The following is a 14,007-nucleotide window of genomic DNA, read 5'->3' as shown; positions in this document are numbered from 1 at the left end:
CAGAAAGAATTATTAGAAAGTATAGAAGAAGAGTGAAGACCTTGAAAGTGGAAGAATTGTCCGGGTCACAAGAAACTGGAGAAAGCTCTAGTTGTTCTGTGTTATTAACACAGTTTTGCTAAGTGGTTTATGAATAGCACAATATTTGTTGATTTCTTGGTGGAGGATTGATTCTGTTTTTATAAACTATACCATCACCATTTGAAACAGGAGGTTTTTAGTTTTTCTTAAATTTTCGTGGAGAATCAAAATTTAATGTAAAACCCTGGGGCAGAATGCCTTTAATCTGCTGTATTCTTGAAAAAGAGAATAGCACTTGTACAACGCAAGGTGGCGCTGCAGGCTAAAAAGAGGAAAGGGAAAGGGAAGGGACGAAAATGCACAAAGGATAGTCTAGATTTCCGACAAAGCCTTAGGAAATGACGCGGCAGTAGCAAGCGCTGGGAGAAGGTGCCTCTCTCTTTTCATAGGAAACCTTAGTGTCCTAAGGATCCCGCTGCTGGCATTCCAGGGAGCTGCTTGAGGCAAAGTGGAAGGATTTTTGGCTTTATTTTGAAAGCCTTAGAAAGAATGGAGGTCAGATTGGAGCGACCTGGGCAGAAAAGGCAAGTACTGTTTCTCTGTGTGTTTCTGGGAGCTGCTTGGGTTGGCGCCGAACAGCTTCAGTATTCTGTTGCGGAGGAAACTGAGAGGGGCACTTTCCTGGCCAATCTAGCTAAGGATATAGGGTTGGGGCTAGAGGAACTGTCAGCTCGGGGGGCTAGAATTGTTTCAGACCAGAACACGGGCTTTTTACTGCTCAGCACGCTTACTGGAGACTTAATTCTGAATGCAAAGCTGGACCGGGAGGAGCTGTGCGGCCCCACGGAGCCCTGTGTGCTGACGTTCCAGGTGCTGTTGGAAAACCCATTTCAGATTCACCGCGCTGCACTGCATGTCAGAGATATAAATGATAATTCCCCAATATTTCTAGACAAAGAAATTCCCTTGAAAATATCAGAAAGTGCAACTCCTGGGGCGAAGTTTCTGCTGGAGAGGGCGCTGGATTCCGACGTGGGGACAAACAGCTTGAGGAACTACACCATCAGTGCCAATGCCTATTTCCACATTCACGTGCACGATGGAGGGGAGGGCACTATCATCCCTGAATTGGTACTGGATCAAACGCTGGACCGAGAAGAAATAGCAGAGTTCACCTTAACTCTCACGGCCTTAGATGGTGGATCTCCACCCAGGTCTGGGACAGCCCTGGTGCGCATCCTGGTGTTGGACACAAATGACAACTCCCCTGAATTCGTGCAGTCCCTCTACAAAGTACAGTCACTTGAAAACACTCCTGTTGCTTCCTTGGTTGTTGCCGTGTCTGCTAGGGATTTAGACACGGGAAGTTACGGACAGATAGCATATTCATTTTTTTATGCCACCGAAAGAATTCTCCAAACGTTTCAAATCAACTCTACGACTGGCGATCTTTATCTTAAAGGTGAACTCAACTACGAAGTGATTCAAACTTACTCGATAACGATACAGGCCAAAGATGGCGGGGGACTTTCTGGAAAATGCACTGTGGTTGTAGAGGTAATGGATGTAAACGATAACGCACCTGAACTTCTCATGTCGTCGCTTACGAGCCCGATTGCGGAGAACTCACCAGAGACAGTCGTTGCTGTTTTCAAAATCAGAGACAGAGATTCGGGAAACAATGGGAAAACCATGTGCTCCATTCCGCATGATCTCCCCTTTATCCTGAAGCCATCAGTGGAAAACTTCTATACTCTAGTAACAGAGACGCCTTTAGATAGAGAATCGCAAACCGAGTACAACATCACCATCACAGTCAGCGACCTGGGCACACCCAGGCTCACAACCCAGCACACCATAACAGTGCAGGTCTCCGACGTCAACGACAATGCCCCCGCCTTCAATCAAAGCTCCTACACCCTGTTTGTCCAAGAGAACAACAGCCCCGCCCTGCACATAGGCACCATCAGCGCCACAGACTCAGACTCAGGCTCCAATGCCCACATCACCTACTCGCTGCTGCCAACCCACTACCCGAAGCTGGATCTCTCCTCGCTCATCTCCATCAATGCCAACAACGGGCAGCTGTTCGCGCTCAGGGCGCTGGACTACGAGGCCCTGAAGACCTTCGAGTTCCTCGTGGGTGCCACAGACCAAGGCTCGCCCGCGCTCAGCAGCCAGGCGCTGGTGCACGTCCAGATTCTGGACGCCAACGACAATGCGCCCTTCGTGCTCTACCCTCTGCAGAACGCCTCTGCTCCCTTCACAGAGTTGCTGCCCAGGGCGGCAGAGCCAGGATACCTGGTCACCAAGGTGGTGGCTGTGGACCGCGACTCGGGACAGAATGCCTGGCTGTCATTCCAGCTGCTCAAAGCCACGGAGCCAGGGCTGTTCATCGTGTGGGCTCACAATGGCGAAGTGCGCACCTCCAGGCTGCTGAGTGAGCGCGATGCACCCAAGCACAGGCTGCTGCTGGTGGTCAAGGACAATGGCGATCCTCCGCGGTCTGCCAGTGTCACTCTGCATGTGCTGGTAGTTGATGGCTTCTCTCAGCCCTACCTGCCTCTACCGGAGGTGGCGCGCGACCCCTCCCAAGATGAGGATGCGCTCACGCTATACCTGGTCATTGCCTTGGCATCTGTGTCTTCGCTCTTCCTCTTGTCTGTGCTTCTGTTCGTGGGAGTGAGGCTGTGCAGGAGATCCAGGGCGTCCTCTCCGAGTGGCTGCTCTGCGCCTGAGGGACACTTTCCTGGTCACCTGGTGGATGTCAGTGGGACAGGGACTCTGTCTCAGAGCTACCAATATGAGGTGTGTCTGACTGGAGGGTCAGGGATAACCAGCGAATTTAATTTCCTAAAGCCAATTGCCCCCAACTTCTTAACCGAAAGCACAGGGAGAGAAGTAGACTAAAAGCTAAGCCCTTTTGCCAGGGGATACAGCCCTAGTTTAAAGCATGCCCTTGTTGCCTGTAGGGGAATTATTTTATGCTAACATCGTGAGGTTAGTTAAATTAGTTCAGAAAAGAACTCCTTTGCCTATTCCCAAGAACTTTCCCTCATGCATGAAATTCATGTGATGTGAGCTATCTAAAATTTGATTTGATTCCTCTTTGTTTCTAAGCAGTTGTTGAATTGTGGCCTCTTCAATGACAAATCTTGCTAGGGGTGGTTTAAACAGTTTTTCCATCATCTAACTGATTCATTGATATTTATGTTCCGAGTTGAATGAAGTCGAAAAATCCCTGCCTTACATTTGGGGAGGTTATACTCCACAGAATTTCCTTAAGTTTCTTTAGTAATTGCTGTTCATCTTACATAGCTCTTTGGAGACACGGTCCCTCTGTGTCGAGGATGGCTGTGAACTGTTGATCCTCCTGCCTCAGATCCAGTGCTAGCATTTTAGGTATCAGTCTATGTTGTTACTTTATTTCAGAAGAAACCAACAAGTAGAGGTTTTTCAGTAATGAGCAAGTAGACATTCCTAGAGGCTTGGTAAGTCCCACGATTACTAACCGGCAAAGCAGAGCACCTCCTAATTCCTTCTGCTTTATTTTTCTTGTTTAAAGTGTTAGAGAGTCCTCATTCTGTCCATCTCCAGGTATGCTATTCTCTGTCACTAGGTATCATCTGTGGTGCTCACCCTGCTCACCAGTCTCTCCTGTGTTCAGACACAGCAATACTCCTCTTGGCCTGTAGTCTTATTTCCTTATAAACCCGCAATCCCTCTTTGGGGGTTCATTACCTAACTAATATTAAAGTTCTGACTTAACTAACTCTCAAGTTCCAAAAACGTTGGGTTCTGGCACGGCACAACACGCCTTGAATCCCCGCACTTGGGAGGCAGACACAGGAGGATCTCTGTGAGTCTGAGTGAAATGTCCATGATAGCCAAGGCTGCACTGAGAGACCCTACAGAGAGGAGGGGAGGAGGGGAGAAGGAGGAAGAGTTTTTCTACATTAGATTTCCATATATTTTTGAGTTACTCTCCCTCCACATCTGTTTCTCATTTGTAATATGGGGAGTTCACAAAAATCCTGGAACCTAGATGCTGATATCTCATCTGGAGATGAGGAAACTAAGGCAGAGAAGTTAAATAATTTGTCCAAGGATCACAACTGCTTCTGTGGTTCTTCACACTAAAGGTCTACAATTCCTCAAACTTTGTTCCTAGAAACATACATGCACACACTTAAGTATATATTTCTTGCATATATTTTTCCTTCCAGGCTGTCATTTAAATATGTGACCTTTGTTCAAATCTCAGTTAGCATTATTGAAAGGATCTCCACCCATGCCATTTCTCTTGTGTGGCTTTCGGGCAGTTGTCTGCCCAAGAAGACAAAGCAATAGGAGAGGTAATGCAGCCTTACCTTGCTCACCGCCAGATACAGGCAATTTTAGTTTTTTTACATCAATTTTCATGCCACGAAATGTTAAGATACAATGAGAACGCTTGGTGGCGCTGCAGGATAAGAAAGTAAAAGTAGAAGGCAGCTGTGGAGGAAAAAAAGGAAAAGAAAAAAATTGCTGAAGCCTGGAAGCCCAGAGAAGCTCGGACACCTCAGAGAGGAGGTCTGCGCCCTTGGGAAAGGACTGGAGTAATTCTCAGGTATCTAGTGAGATAACTACAGTACCAGATACCAGGGGAATTTACAGTTCTGCTGAAACATCCTCCAGGACGCTCGCTGCACCAGCACAAACAATGAAGGCCAGCAGGAAGCTCACTGGCAGACAAAGGCAAGTCCTTTTTTTCTTTTTCCTATTAGGATTATGTCTGGCGAGTGCAGGGGAACTGAAGCGTTATTCTGTGGTTGAGGAAAGGGAGGGTAGGTCCTTTGTAACCAATTTAGTAAATGACCTAGGTCTTGGGCAGATGGAGCTCTCCAGACGAGGGGCTAAGGTCATATCTAAAGGGAACAAACTACATTTGCAGCTGGATCGGGAGACAGGAGATTTGCTCTTAACTGAGAAAGTGGACCGGGAGGAACTGTGTGGGCACACGGAGCCATGCCTGCTACGTTTCCAAGTGTTGCTAGACAATCCCTTAGAGATTTTTCAAGCTGAGCTAGAAGTAACAGACATAAATGACCACTCTCCAGCATTCGTGGACAAAGAAATCTTGCTAAAGATATCAGAAAGCAGTCTTCCTGGGACTATATTTCCTCTGAAGAATGCTCAGGACATGGATGTAGGCCAAAATGGTATTGATAACTACCATATCAGTTCCAATTCCTACTTTCATGTGCTCACTCGAAAACGCAGCGATGGCAAGAAATATCCTGAGCTGGTTCTAGACAGAGCTCTGGATAGAGAGGAGGAAGCTGAGCTCAAGTTAATCCTCACAGCTCAGGATGGCGGCTCGCCACCTAGGTCTGGCACCACTGAGGTCCACATTGAAGTCCTGGACTTCAATGACAATGCTCCCCAGTTTGAACAGCTTTTTTATAGGGTACAGATCCCAGAGGATAGTCCAATAGGCTTTCTGGTCGTCACCGTTTCCGCTACGGATAAGGACATAGGAGTCAATGGGGAGATCTCCTATTCACTTTTCCAGGCGTCAGATGACATCAGCAAAACCTTTTCGATCCACCCCTTGACTGGGGAGGTGCGACTGAGAGAGCAACTTGATTTTGAAAAGACTCAGTTCTATGAAGTCAATGTTGAGGCCAGGGACGCTGGAACCTTTTCTGGAAAATGCACGATTCTGACCCAAGTCATAGATGTGAATGACCATGCTCCAGAGATTATCCTGTCTGCATTTACCAACCCCATCCCTGAGAATTTGCCAGAAACTATGGTGGCAGTGTTTAGTGTATCTGATCTAGATTCAGGAGAAAACGGCAAAACAAGTTGTTCCATTCAGGACGATCTACCTTTCTTCCTAAAGCCTTCTGGAGAAAACTTTTACACACTATTAACACAGAACGCACTTGATAGAGAGACTACGGCAGAATACAACATCACCATCAGTGTTGCAGACATGGGGAGTCCCATACTGAGAACACAAGTCAATATAACAGTGCAGGTCTCAGACATCAACGACAACGCCCCCACCTTCACTCAAACCTCCTACACACTCTTTGTTCAAGAGAACAACAGCCCCGCCCTGCACATAGGCACCATCAGCGCCACAGACTCAGACTCAGGCTCCAATGCCCACATCACCTACTCGCTGCTGCCCACTCACGACCCGCAGCTGGACCTCTCCTCGCTCATCTCCATCAACGCCGACAATGGGCAGCTCTTCGCGCTCAGGGCGCTGGACTACGAGGCCCTGAAGACCTTCGAGTTTCATGTGGGAGCCACGGACCAAGGCTCGCCCGCGCTCAGTAGCCAGGCGCTGGTGTGCGTGCTGGTGCTGGACGCCAACGACAATGCGCCCTTCGTGCTCTACCCGCTGCAGAATGCCTCTGCGCCCTACACAGAGCTGCTGCCCAGAGCGGCTGAACCTGGCTATCTGGTCACCAAGGTGGTGGCTGTGGACCGCGACTCGGGACAGAATGCCTGGCTGTCATTCCAGCTGCTCAAGGCCACGGAGCCAGGGCTGTTCAGCGTGTGGGCTCACAATGGCGAGGTGCGCACCTCCAGGCTGCTGAGTGAGCGCGATGCACCCAAGCACAGGCTGCTGCTGGTGGTCAAGGACAATGGCGATCCTCCGCGGTCTGCCAGTGTCACTCTGCATGTGCTGCTGGTTGATGGCTTCTCTCAGCCCTACCTGCCTCTGCCTGAGGTGGCGCGAGACCCCGCCCAAGATGAGGATGAGCTCACGCTGTACCTGGTTATTGCCTTGGCATCTGTGTCTTCTCTCTTCCTCTTGTCTGTTCTGCTGTTTGTGGGTATGAGGCTGTGCAAGAGGGCCAGAGCATCCTCTCTGGGTGGCTGCTCTGTGCCTGAAGGACACTTTCCTGTCCACCTGGTGGATGTCAGTGGGGCAGGGACCCTGTCCCAGAACTACCAGTATGAGGTGTGTCTGACAGGGGACTCTGGAACTGGTGAGTTCAAATTCCTGAAACCAATTTTACCTAATTTCCAAGACCATCCTCTTGGACCAGAAATCGGTGAAAATTCCGACTCTAGAAACGACTGGGGTTTCAGCATTCAGTTAAAATAGCTTTTTTTTTTTATCATGTGTAGCGTGTTGTTGTTGTTATTAGCTCAAACTACTATTTTTGATGTGCCCATCGTGAACATTTGAAGCCTGCCGAAAGCTTGTTTGTAGCATATTCCGGCCGTCGTTTTAGTGAGGCTGTCTCATCTTTAATCCAGATCGAAGATGAAATGTTCTAATCTTGTCTTTCTAACGTGTCTCTTTTCGTACAAATCTTGCTGTGGGATAGCTTAGGAATGTACAAGAAAGGAAGTGGAAAATCCTTTCAGCCCAATCCAACGCAGCTCAGTGTGTGTGCTCTTCCCAGTTGTTAGCCATCGAGTACACAATACACAGCATTGCTCGGATGCAAGGAGATCTAATCAGAAATGGGAACGAAGGGGCACTGAGGGGCCTGGCTTTTGCTTTATTCGGCCTCCACTGGACTAACTTTGATGTTGGTGTTGTTGTTAAAAAATGTTCCCTAGCTGCATGTCTCTTCATTAGCCTGTTGTTGCTTTTAATATCACTGTCTTAAACTGCTTTCTGCTGCGTTTTGTTGGTACGGAGGAGGATTCAGAAAGCCTTCCCCTATTTTCCTGGTAAGCTGAAATAGTGTGGCTGTAAAATTGGCTTTTCTCTTCTGAGAAATATTTGCACATACCAATATTCACTCTTTTCCCCTTTAGTTTTTTGCATTTTGTTTTTGTGTTTGTTTGTTTATTTGTTTGTTTGAGACAGAGTTTCTCTGTGTAACAGTCCTGGTTGTCCTGGAACTCAATTTGTAGACCAAGTTGAGTACCACTGATATTTCAATCTCCAAGAACACTATTAAAGGGAGATGTCTCATGTGAAACTTGATTTTCACCTTTTTGACCTGAAATGTGATTCTCAACCTGTGGGTCTCTATCCCTCTGGGGTCACATATCAGATATCTTGCCTACCAGATACTTACATTAATATTTACAACAGTAGCAATATTACAGTTATGAAGTAGCCGCAAAATAATTTTATGGGTGAGGGACACCACAACATAAGGAACTGTAAAGGGTCACAGCATTATTAGAAGGTTGAGAACCACTGCTTTACCACTGTGTCCTCCCTGGGATGTGTACAGTGTGCTGAGTGCACAGATCACCCTGGAGGATCTGGGATAGCAATGGAGGGATAAAATAGTGGGGGATGAGCTTAAAAGAGACAGCATCCCTGGTGACTAAGGAGTTGTCACATCATTCCCTGTGCTGCCCATTTCTGATTATATGTAGGTGTGTCTGCATGCGGGTATGCACATATGAGTGCAAGTACCCTCAGAGGACAGAGGCATTGGATCCCTTTGATCTGGAGCACAGAAGGCTCTGAGCTGCCTGTCCTAGATTTTGAAGACCAAACTCAGGTCCTCTGCAAAAGCAACAAGTACTCTCAACCACAGAGCAGTCTCTCCAGACCTTACTTTCATTATATTTTAAATATTTTCCCAAACCCTATGTGGGTTACAATTATTCCTGTGTGTGTGTGTGTGTGTGTGTGTAGCAATATCACTTGTTGTCAAATGAAGATACATAAAAATCATTATAACAAGAGTTTAGGTTTCATTGGCTTGAGGAACCCAACTAACAACTTCTAGAGCCCTTAGCAAAACAATGAATTAATAAGGGTATCAAGGATATCAATGTCTATGTGGTACTGAAGTTCAAATCCTGAGTCTCGTGCATGTTAAATGTGCTCTATCACTGAACTTCCTGCCCTGCCCTTCGTGAATTTTCACTGCAATTCAATTCAAACTATAAGAACAGAAAATCTAAATAAAAGAATACAAAGATAATCCAAACTTTCAATATAGAATTTAAACTCTATTTTTAAATTTAAATAGAATTTAATATAAGTTTAAATCTATTTTAAACTCTCAGTATTGTTATTAAAAGATGAACAATTCAATTAAACAAAGACCAGAATAGATATTTTCTGAAAAAGATATACCAATGATTAGTATGCACCCAAAAAGCTATACAACATTGCTCAGCAAATAAACATCACAGCAAGACACTCAGAACTCCTAGGATGGCAAGGACCAAAAAGAGCCAAATCAGTGTTGGGAGGTTGTCATAATTTTGAAACCCTGACACACAACTGAAGAAATGGAAAATGCTGCAGCCATTTTTTTTAAAAACATTCTGTCAGTTTTTCAAATGGACAAACATAGAGCTCATCATGGGTTAAGCAATTCAACTCCTAGAGAAATAATGTATGTTCACATAAAATATATACATGAGGTGGGCTGTGGTGGTGCTCACTTTTAGGGATCCAGAGGCAGGTAGATCTAAGTTTGAGGCCAGCCTGGTCTACAGGCCTAATTCCAGGACATCCAAGACTACACAGAGAAACTCTATCTCAGAAAACCAAATGTGTGTATACATATATGATTCTTCATAGCAACATTGTTTGTGAAAAGCAAAAGGGTAGAACGATTCCAAATGCCCAAATAAACATGAGCCTGCTATATCCAGGAAAAGTAATGAAATACTGACACATGCTAGAATTTGGACGAACCTTTAAACCATCAGGGCAAGGGAGGGAAGCTGACCAGCCTCAAAGGTCCACATATTCTGTCATTCCATTAGTATGGAAGTCTACAATAGAGAACTCTGTCTAGACCAAAAGAGGAGACTAATGGTTCCTTTGGGCTCTGCTCAGGAGAAACGAGAAAATAAGATGATCGTTAAGGGATGTGAGGTACTTCTTTGATGTAAGATATACAGTCCAGAACTGACCTTGGTAATGGGTGCACCACTTTGTGTATATATTAAAAGGCTCTAAGTTTTAAACCTTAAAAGAATGCATTCAATTATATGTTATATCCCAAAGATGTATATTAGAAAACGCAAGAATTATTCTTGCCAAATATAAAAATCAATCCAGGCCCACATAAGTCTATTTATGAAATGATTTTCTGGTAACTGAACATTGGGAAGACTTACAATTCTTTCCCTTGGATGTTCAGAGAAGGAATCCATTTGTTCCTTAATAAAGCACGTCTACACTCTATACACTGGCTGGAATTTTGCATTGTCTACTCATTTGTGACTCTACTGTGTATGTTGAAAATGTGTGTACGTGAAACATTCGCCGTGCTACCTTCGAAACTTTACCCCTCGATGCAAATGTTGCTTACGCTACCTTATTTAGTCATTGACATCGGCAGCGTTACATACCCAATACCATGAATGAAAACTTATTTTTGTATTTAGTTTCATATAATACCTCAGTAATGTACTTATACACACAAAAGTAACTTGAAAAAAGTTAGTGATTCCTATTATATAACTTAGTCCACATGTCTTGGAGAATTTTGTCTCTTGTTAAATCTGAACCTGTAAGGGCCAGTGAGACCGCGCGGTGGCGCTGCAGGTTAAGAAGACAGAGCATAGGAATTGCTTCTGCAATCGCCTTTTCAGGGCCAGTTTCTCACCACCTAGAAGCAAAAGATAAGCTCTTCCGGCAAAGCAAAGGCGCGTGTAAACCTTAAATATTCGATTTGGAGGCTTGATTCTGACTTTCTGGACTGTGAGACAGTGCTGTTAGGATCCTGGGCATACGTGAAGCTACTGTGGAGCAAACAGGAAAGAGGAAAGAGCCATGGAGACTGCGCGGATGCACAAACTGAGACAAAGGCAAGTCCTGGCTTTCTTTGTTTTGCTGAGTGTGTCTGAGGCAGGCAGGGAGCTCGGTCCCTATTCCATAGAGGAAGAGATGGAGAGGGGCTCCTTTGTGGCAAATCTTGGGAAAGATCTGGGAGTGGAACTGGCAGAGATATCCACCCGCAGGGCTCGGATCATTTCCCGGGAAAACAGAGAGCACCTGCAGCTCAATGTTCAGTCTGGAGATTTGCTCATAAGTGAGAAGCTAGATCGAGAGGAGCTATGCGGCTCCACTGAGCCCTGTGTTCTGCACTTCCAAGTGTTAATGGAAAACCCTTTGGAGGTATTTCAGGCTGAACTGAGGGTGAAGGACATAAATGACCATTCTCCAGTGTTCACTGAAAAAGAAATGATGCTGAGGATACCAGAAAACAGTCCTCTGGGAACCACATTCCCTTTAAATAATGCTCTGGACTCAGATGTAGAAATCAACAATATTCAGAGCTATCAAGTCAGCTCCAACTCTCATTTCCTGGTTGTCACCCGCAACCGCAGTGATGGCAGGAAGTACCCAGAGCTGGTGCTGGAGAAAGAACTGGATCGGGAGGAGGAGCCTGAGCTGAGGTTAACCCTGATAGCCTTGGATGGTGGCTCTCCTCCCCGGTCTGGGTTGGCGCGGGTTCTCATTGAAGTAGTGGACATCAACGACAATTCTCCCGAGTTTCAGCAGTCAACTTACCAAGTGCAAATTCCGGAGAACCTCCCTCCGGGGTCCCTGGTCGTCACAGTCTCAGCCAATGACTTAGACAGTGGAGATAATGCGAAAGTACTGTACGCACTCTCTCAGCCTTCAGAAGATATCAGCAAGACATTAGAAGTAAATCCAGTAACGGGGGAAGTTCGGCTAAGAAAAGAGGTAGATTTTGAAACAATTCCCTCTTATGAAGTGGATATCAAGGCCACGGATGGGGGAGGTCTCTCGGGAAAATGCACGCTGCTCCTGCAGGTGGTGGATGTGAACGACAACCCCCCAGAAGTGATGCTATCTGCACTTAACAGCCCAGTTCCAGAAAACTCTCCGGATGAGGTAGTTGCTGTTTTCAGTGTTAGAGATGCTGACTCAGGGAACAATGGGAAGGTGGTTTCCGCCATCCAGGAGGACCTTCCTTTTCTTCTAAAACCTTCAGGAAAGAAGTTTTACACTTTAATAACGAAGAGAGCGCTAGACAGGGAAGAAAAAGAGCAGTACAACATTACCATAACAGCCACCGACCTGGGCACACCCCGGCTCACATCCCAGCACACCATAACAGTGCAGGTCTCTGACGTCAACGACAACGCCCCCGCCTTCACTCAAAGCTCCTACACCCTGTTTGTCCAAGAGAACAACAGCCCTGCCCTGCACATAGGCACCATCAGCGCCACAGACTCAGACTCGGGCTCCAATGCCCACATCACCTTCTCGCTGCTGCCAACCCAGGACTCACAACTGGACCTGTCCTCGCTCATCTCCATCAATAGCGACAATGGACAGCTGTTCGCGCTTAGGGCACTGGACTATGAGGCCCTGCAGAGCTTCGAGTTCCTCGTGGGTGCCACAGACCAAGGCTCGCCCGCTCTCAGTAGCCAGGCGCTGGTGTGCGTGCTGGTGCTGGATGCCAACGACAACGCACCCTTCGTGCTCTACCCGCTGCAGAACGCCTCTGCGCCCTACACAGAGCTGCTGCCCAGGGCAGCGGAGCCAGGATACCTGGTCACCAAGGTGGTAGCTGTGGACCGCGACTCGGGTCAGAATGCCTGGCTGTCATTCCAGCTGCTCAAGGCCACGGAGCCCGGACTGTTCAGCGTGTGGGCTCACAATGGCGAGGTGCGCACCTCCAGGCTGCTGAGTGAACGCGATGCGCCCAAGCACAGGCTGCTGCTGGTGGTCAAGGACAATGGCGATCCTCCGCGGTCTGCCAGTGTCACTCTGCAGGTGCTGCTGGTGGATGGCTTCTCTCAACCTTACCTGCCTCTGCCTGAGGTGGCGCGCGACCCTGCCCAAGATGAGGATGCGCTCACGCTGTACCTGGTCATTGCCTTGGCATCTGTGTCTTCGCTCTTCCTCTTGTCTGTGCTGCTGTTTGTGGGGGTGAGGCTATGCAGGAGGGCCAGGGCGTCCACTCTGGGTGGCTGCTCTGTGCCTGATGGCCATTTTCCTGGTCACCTGGTGGATGTCAGCGGGGCAGGGACCCTGTCCCAGAGCTACCAGTATGAGGTATGTCTGATGGGCGATTCTTCTGGGACCAGCGATTTTAAATTATTACAGCCAGTTCTTCCTAGCTCCTTGGCCCAGTCCTCTGGGAAAGAAATGGTGGAAAATTCTACCCTCCAGAATAGTTTTGGATTTAATCATTATTAGAAAACTACTTAGTAGATATTTACTTCCTAATATTGTCTTGTTGGTTAGCTATATTTTGTATACCTGTTACTAACAATTTTAATTTTCACTTTACTCATTGGTTTTCAGGTTTATGCTTAATGTCATGGTTTTACTCTCATCTATCGCACAGAATTTCTTCATGGGATCCCAGTAAATGAGAAGGCTTTGTCTGCACAGTTAAACTGATTGTTAAAATTGTTTCTACCACTTTGGTTTTGTTGGCTTCATTAGTTCTGCACACTTCATGCCAGGGTTCTGTTCCTAGACTTCTTGAATTCTTAGAATATTATGCTGCTTGTTGTGTTCATATATACTAGGTATTTCTGCATTTCCTTTCTATACTGGAAGTCTTGTTTTTTAGTCCTTGGTTCTCATTATATAAAATAGTTGTTTTCTACTATGCTAGTATATTAAAGTTCTATTTTTCTTTGTTTATATATCTTGATTTAAGATCTATTTATGTCAAAGTAATAGAAGCATGTAGTCAATCTGAAAACAAAAGTATCATAAGATAGTGAGTTTGTGTTGATTGACTTTATTTGTGGGCGTGAAGGCAAATGTTGGCATTATAAAGCATCAAATAAGAGCATTTAATAATTTGTCTTATTACTATACATTACTATAAATTACTAAATAATTTGTCTTAATTCTGCATGGAAACCTTAGAGATAGACATTGAGTTTTCAATGGCTTACAATCCAGTTGCATTCTTTTGAATAAACAGTGTATTATATCACCAAGTACCTGTTGTGACTTTTCTATGCAACAGAGCTGGGGTCTGAGGCACTATCTAATCTTGTACACGTACACGTCTTAAGGTTTAGTCTCTATCATTTGCTTAT

At 46.1% G+C, this 14,007-nt stretch overlaps 4 protein-coding genes across 5 annotated transcripts in view; all 4 read left to right on the top strand.

Annotated features, from left to right (window-relative positions):
• Positions 1-14,007, top strand: part of LOC121453419 (protocadherin gamma-C4) — a 725,389-nt gene that overhangs the window by 401,772 nt on the left and 309,610 nt on the right. The gene's annotated exons all lie outside the window — the stretch shown is intronic.
• LOC121453441 (protocadherin beta-7-like) lies at positions 544-2,931 on the top strand. Its single transcript, XM_041660230.1, has one exon. It carries the CDS (start codon positions 571-573, stop codon positions 2,929-2,931), a length of 2,361 nt encoding a protein of 786 aa, XP_041516164.1. The 5' UTR covers positions 544-570.
• On the top strand, positions 4,724-9,883 carry LOC121453425 (protocadherin beta-13-like). Its single transcript, XM_041660213.1, has 2 exons — positions 4,724-7,046; positions 9,774-9,883. Exons 1-2 carry the CDS (start codon positions 4,724-4,726, stop codon positions 9,848-9,850), a joined length of 2,400 nt encoding a protein of 799 aa, XP_041516147.1. The 3' UTR covers positions 9,851-9,883.
• LOC121453427 (protocadherin beta-16-like) lies at positions 10,191-13,905 on the top strand. Its single transcript, XM_041660215.1, has one exon. It carries the CDS (start codon positions 10,742-10,744, stop codon positions 13,142-13,144), a length of 2,403 nt encoding a protein of 800 aa, XP_041516149.1. The 5' UTR covers positions 10,191-10,741; the 3' UTR covers positions 13,145-13,905.

The sequence above is a fragment of the Microtus oregoni genome, unplaced genomic scaffold (assembly GCF_018167655.1).
Source record: "Microtus oregoni isolate MIOR12 unplaced genomic scaffold, Mior012 000011F_ref0000422, whole genome shotgun sequence".
NCBI classification, from domain to species: Eukaryota; Metazoa; Chordata; class Mammalia; order Rodentia; family Cricetidae; genus Microtus; species Microtus oregoni.
Note: the sequence above shows the minus strand (reverse complement) of the source record. Positions and strands in the feature narration are given on the sequence as shown.

Bases quoted from the DNA above. Each gene is read 5' to 3' on its own strand.
- LOC121453441 (XM_041660230.1), top strand. From the start codon at position 571: ATGGAGGTCAGATTGGAGCGACCTGGGCAGAAAAGGCAAGTACTGTTT.
- LOC121453425 (XM_041660213.1), top strand. From the start codon at position 4,724: ATGAAGGCCAGCAGGAAGCTCACTGGCAGACAAAGGCAAGTCCTTTTT. The intron at 7,047-9,773 runs ATTTCCAAGACC...AAAAGAGGAGAC, and splicing joins CCTGAAACCAATTTTACCTA to TAATGGTTCCTTTGGGCTCT.
- LOC121453427 (XM_041660215.1), top strand. From the start codon at position 10,742: ATGGAGACTGCGCGGATGCACAAACTGAGACAAAGGCAAGTCCTGGCT.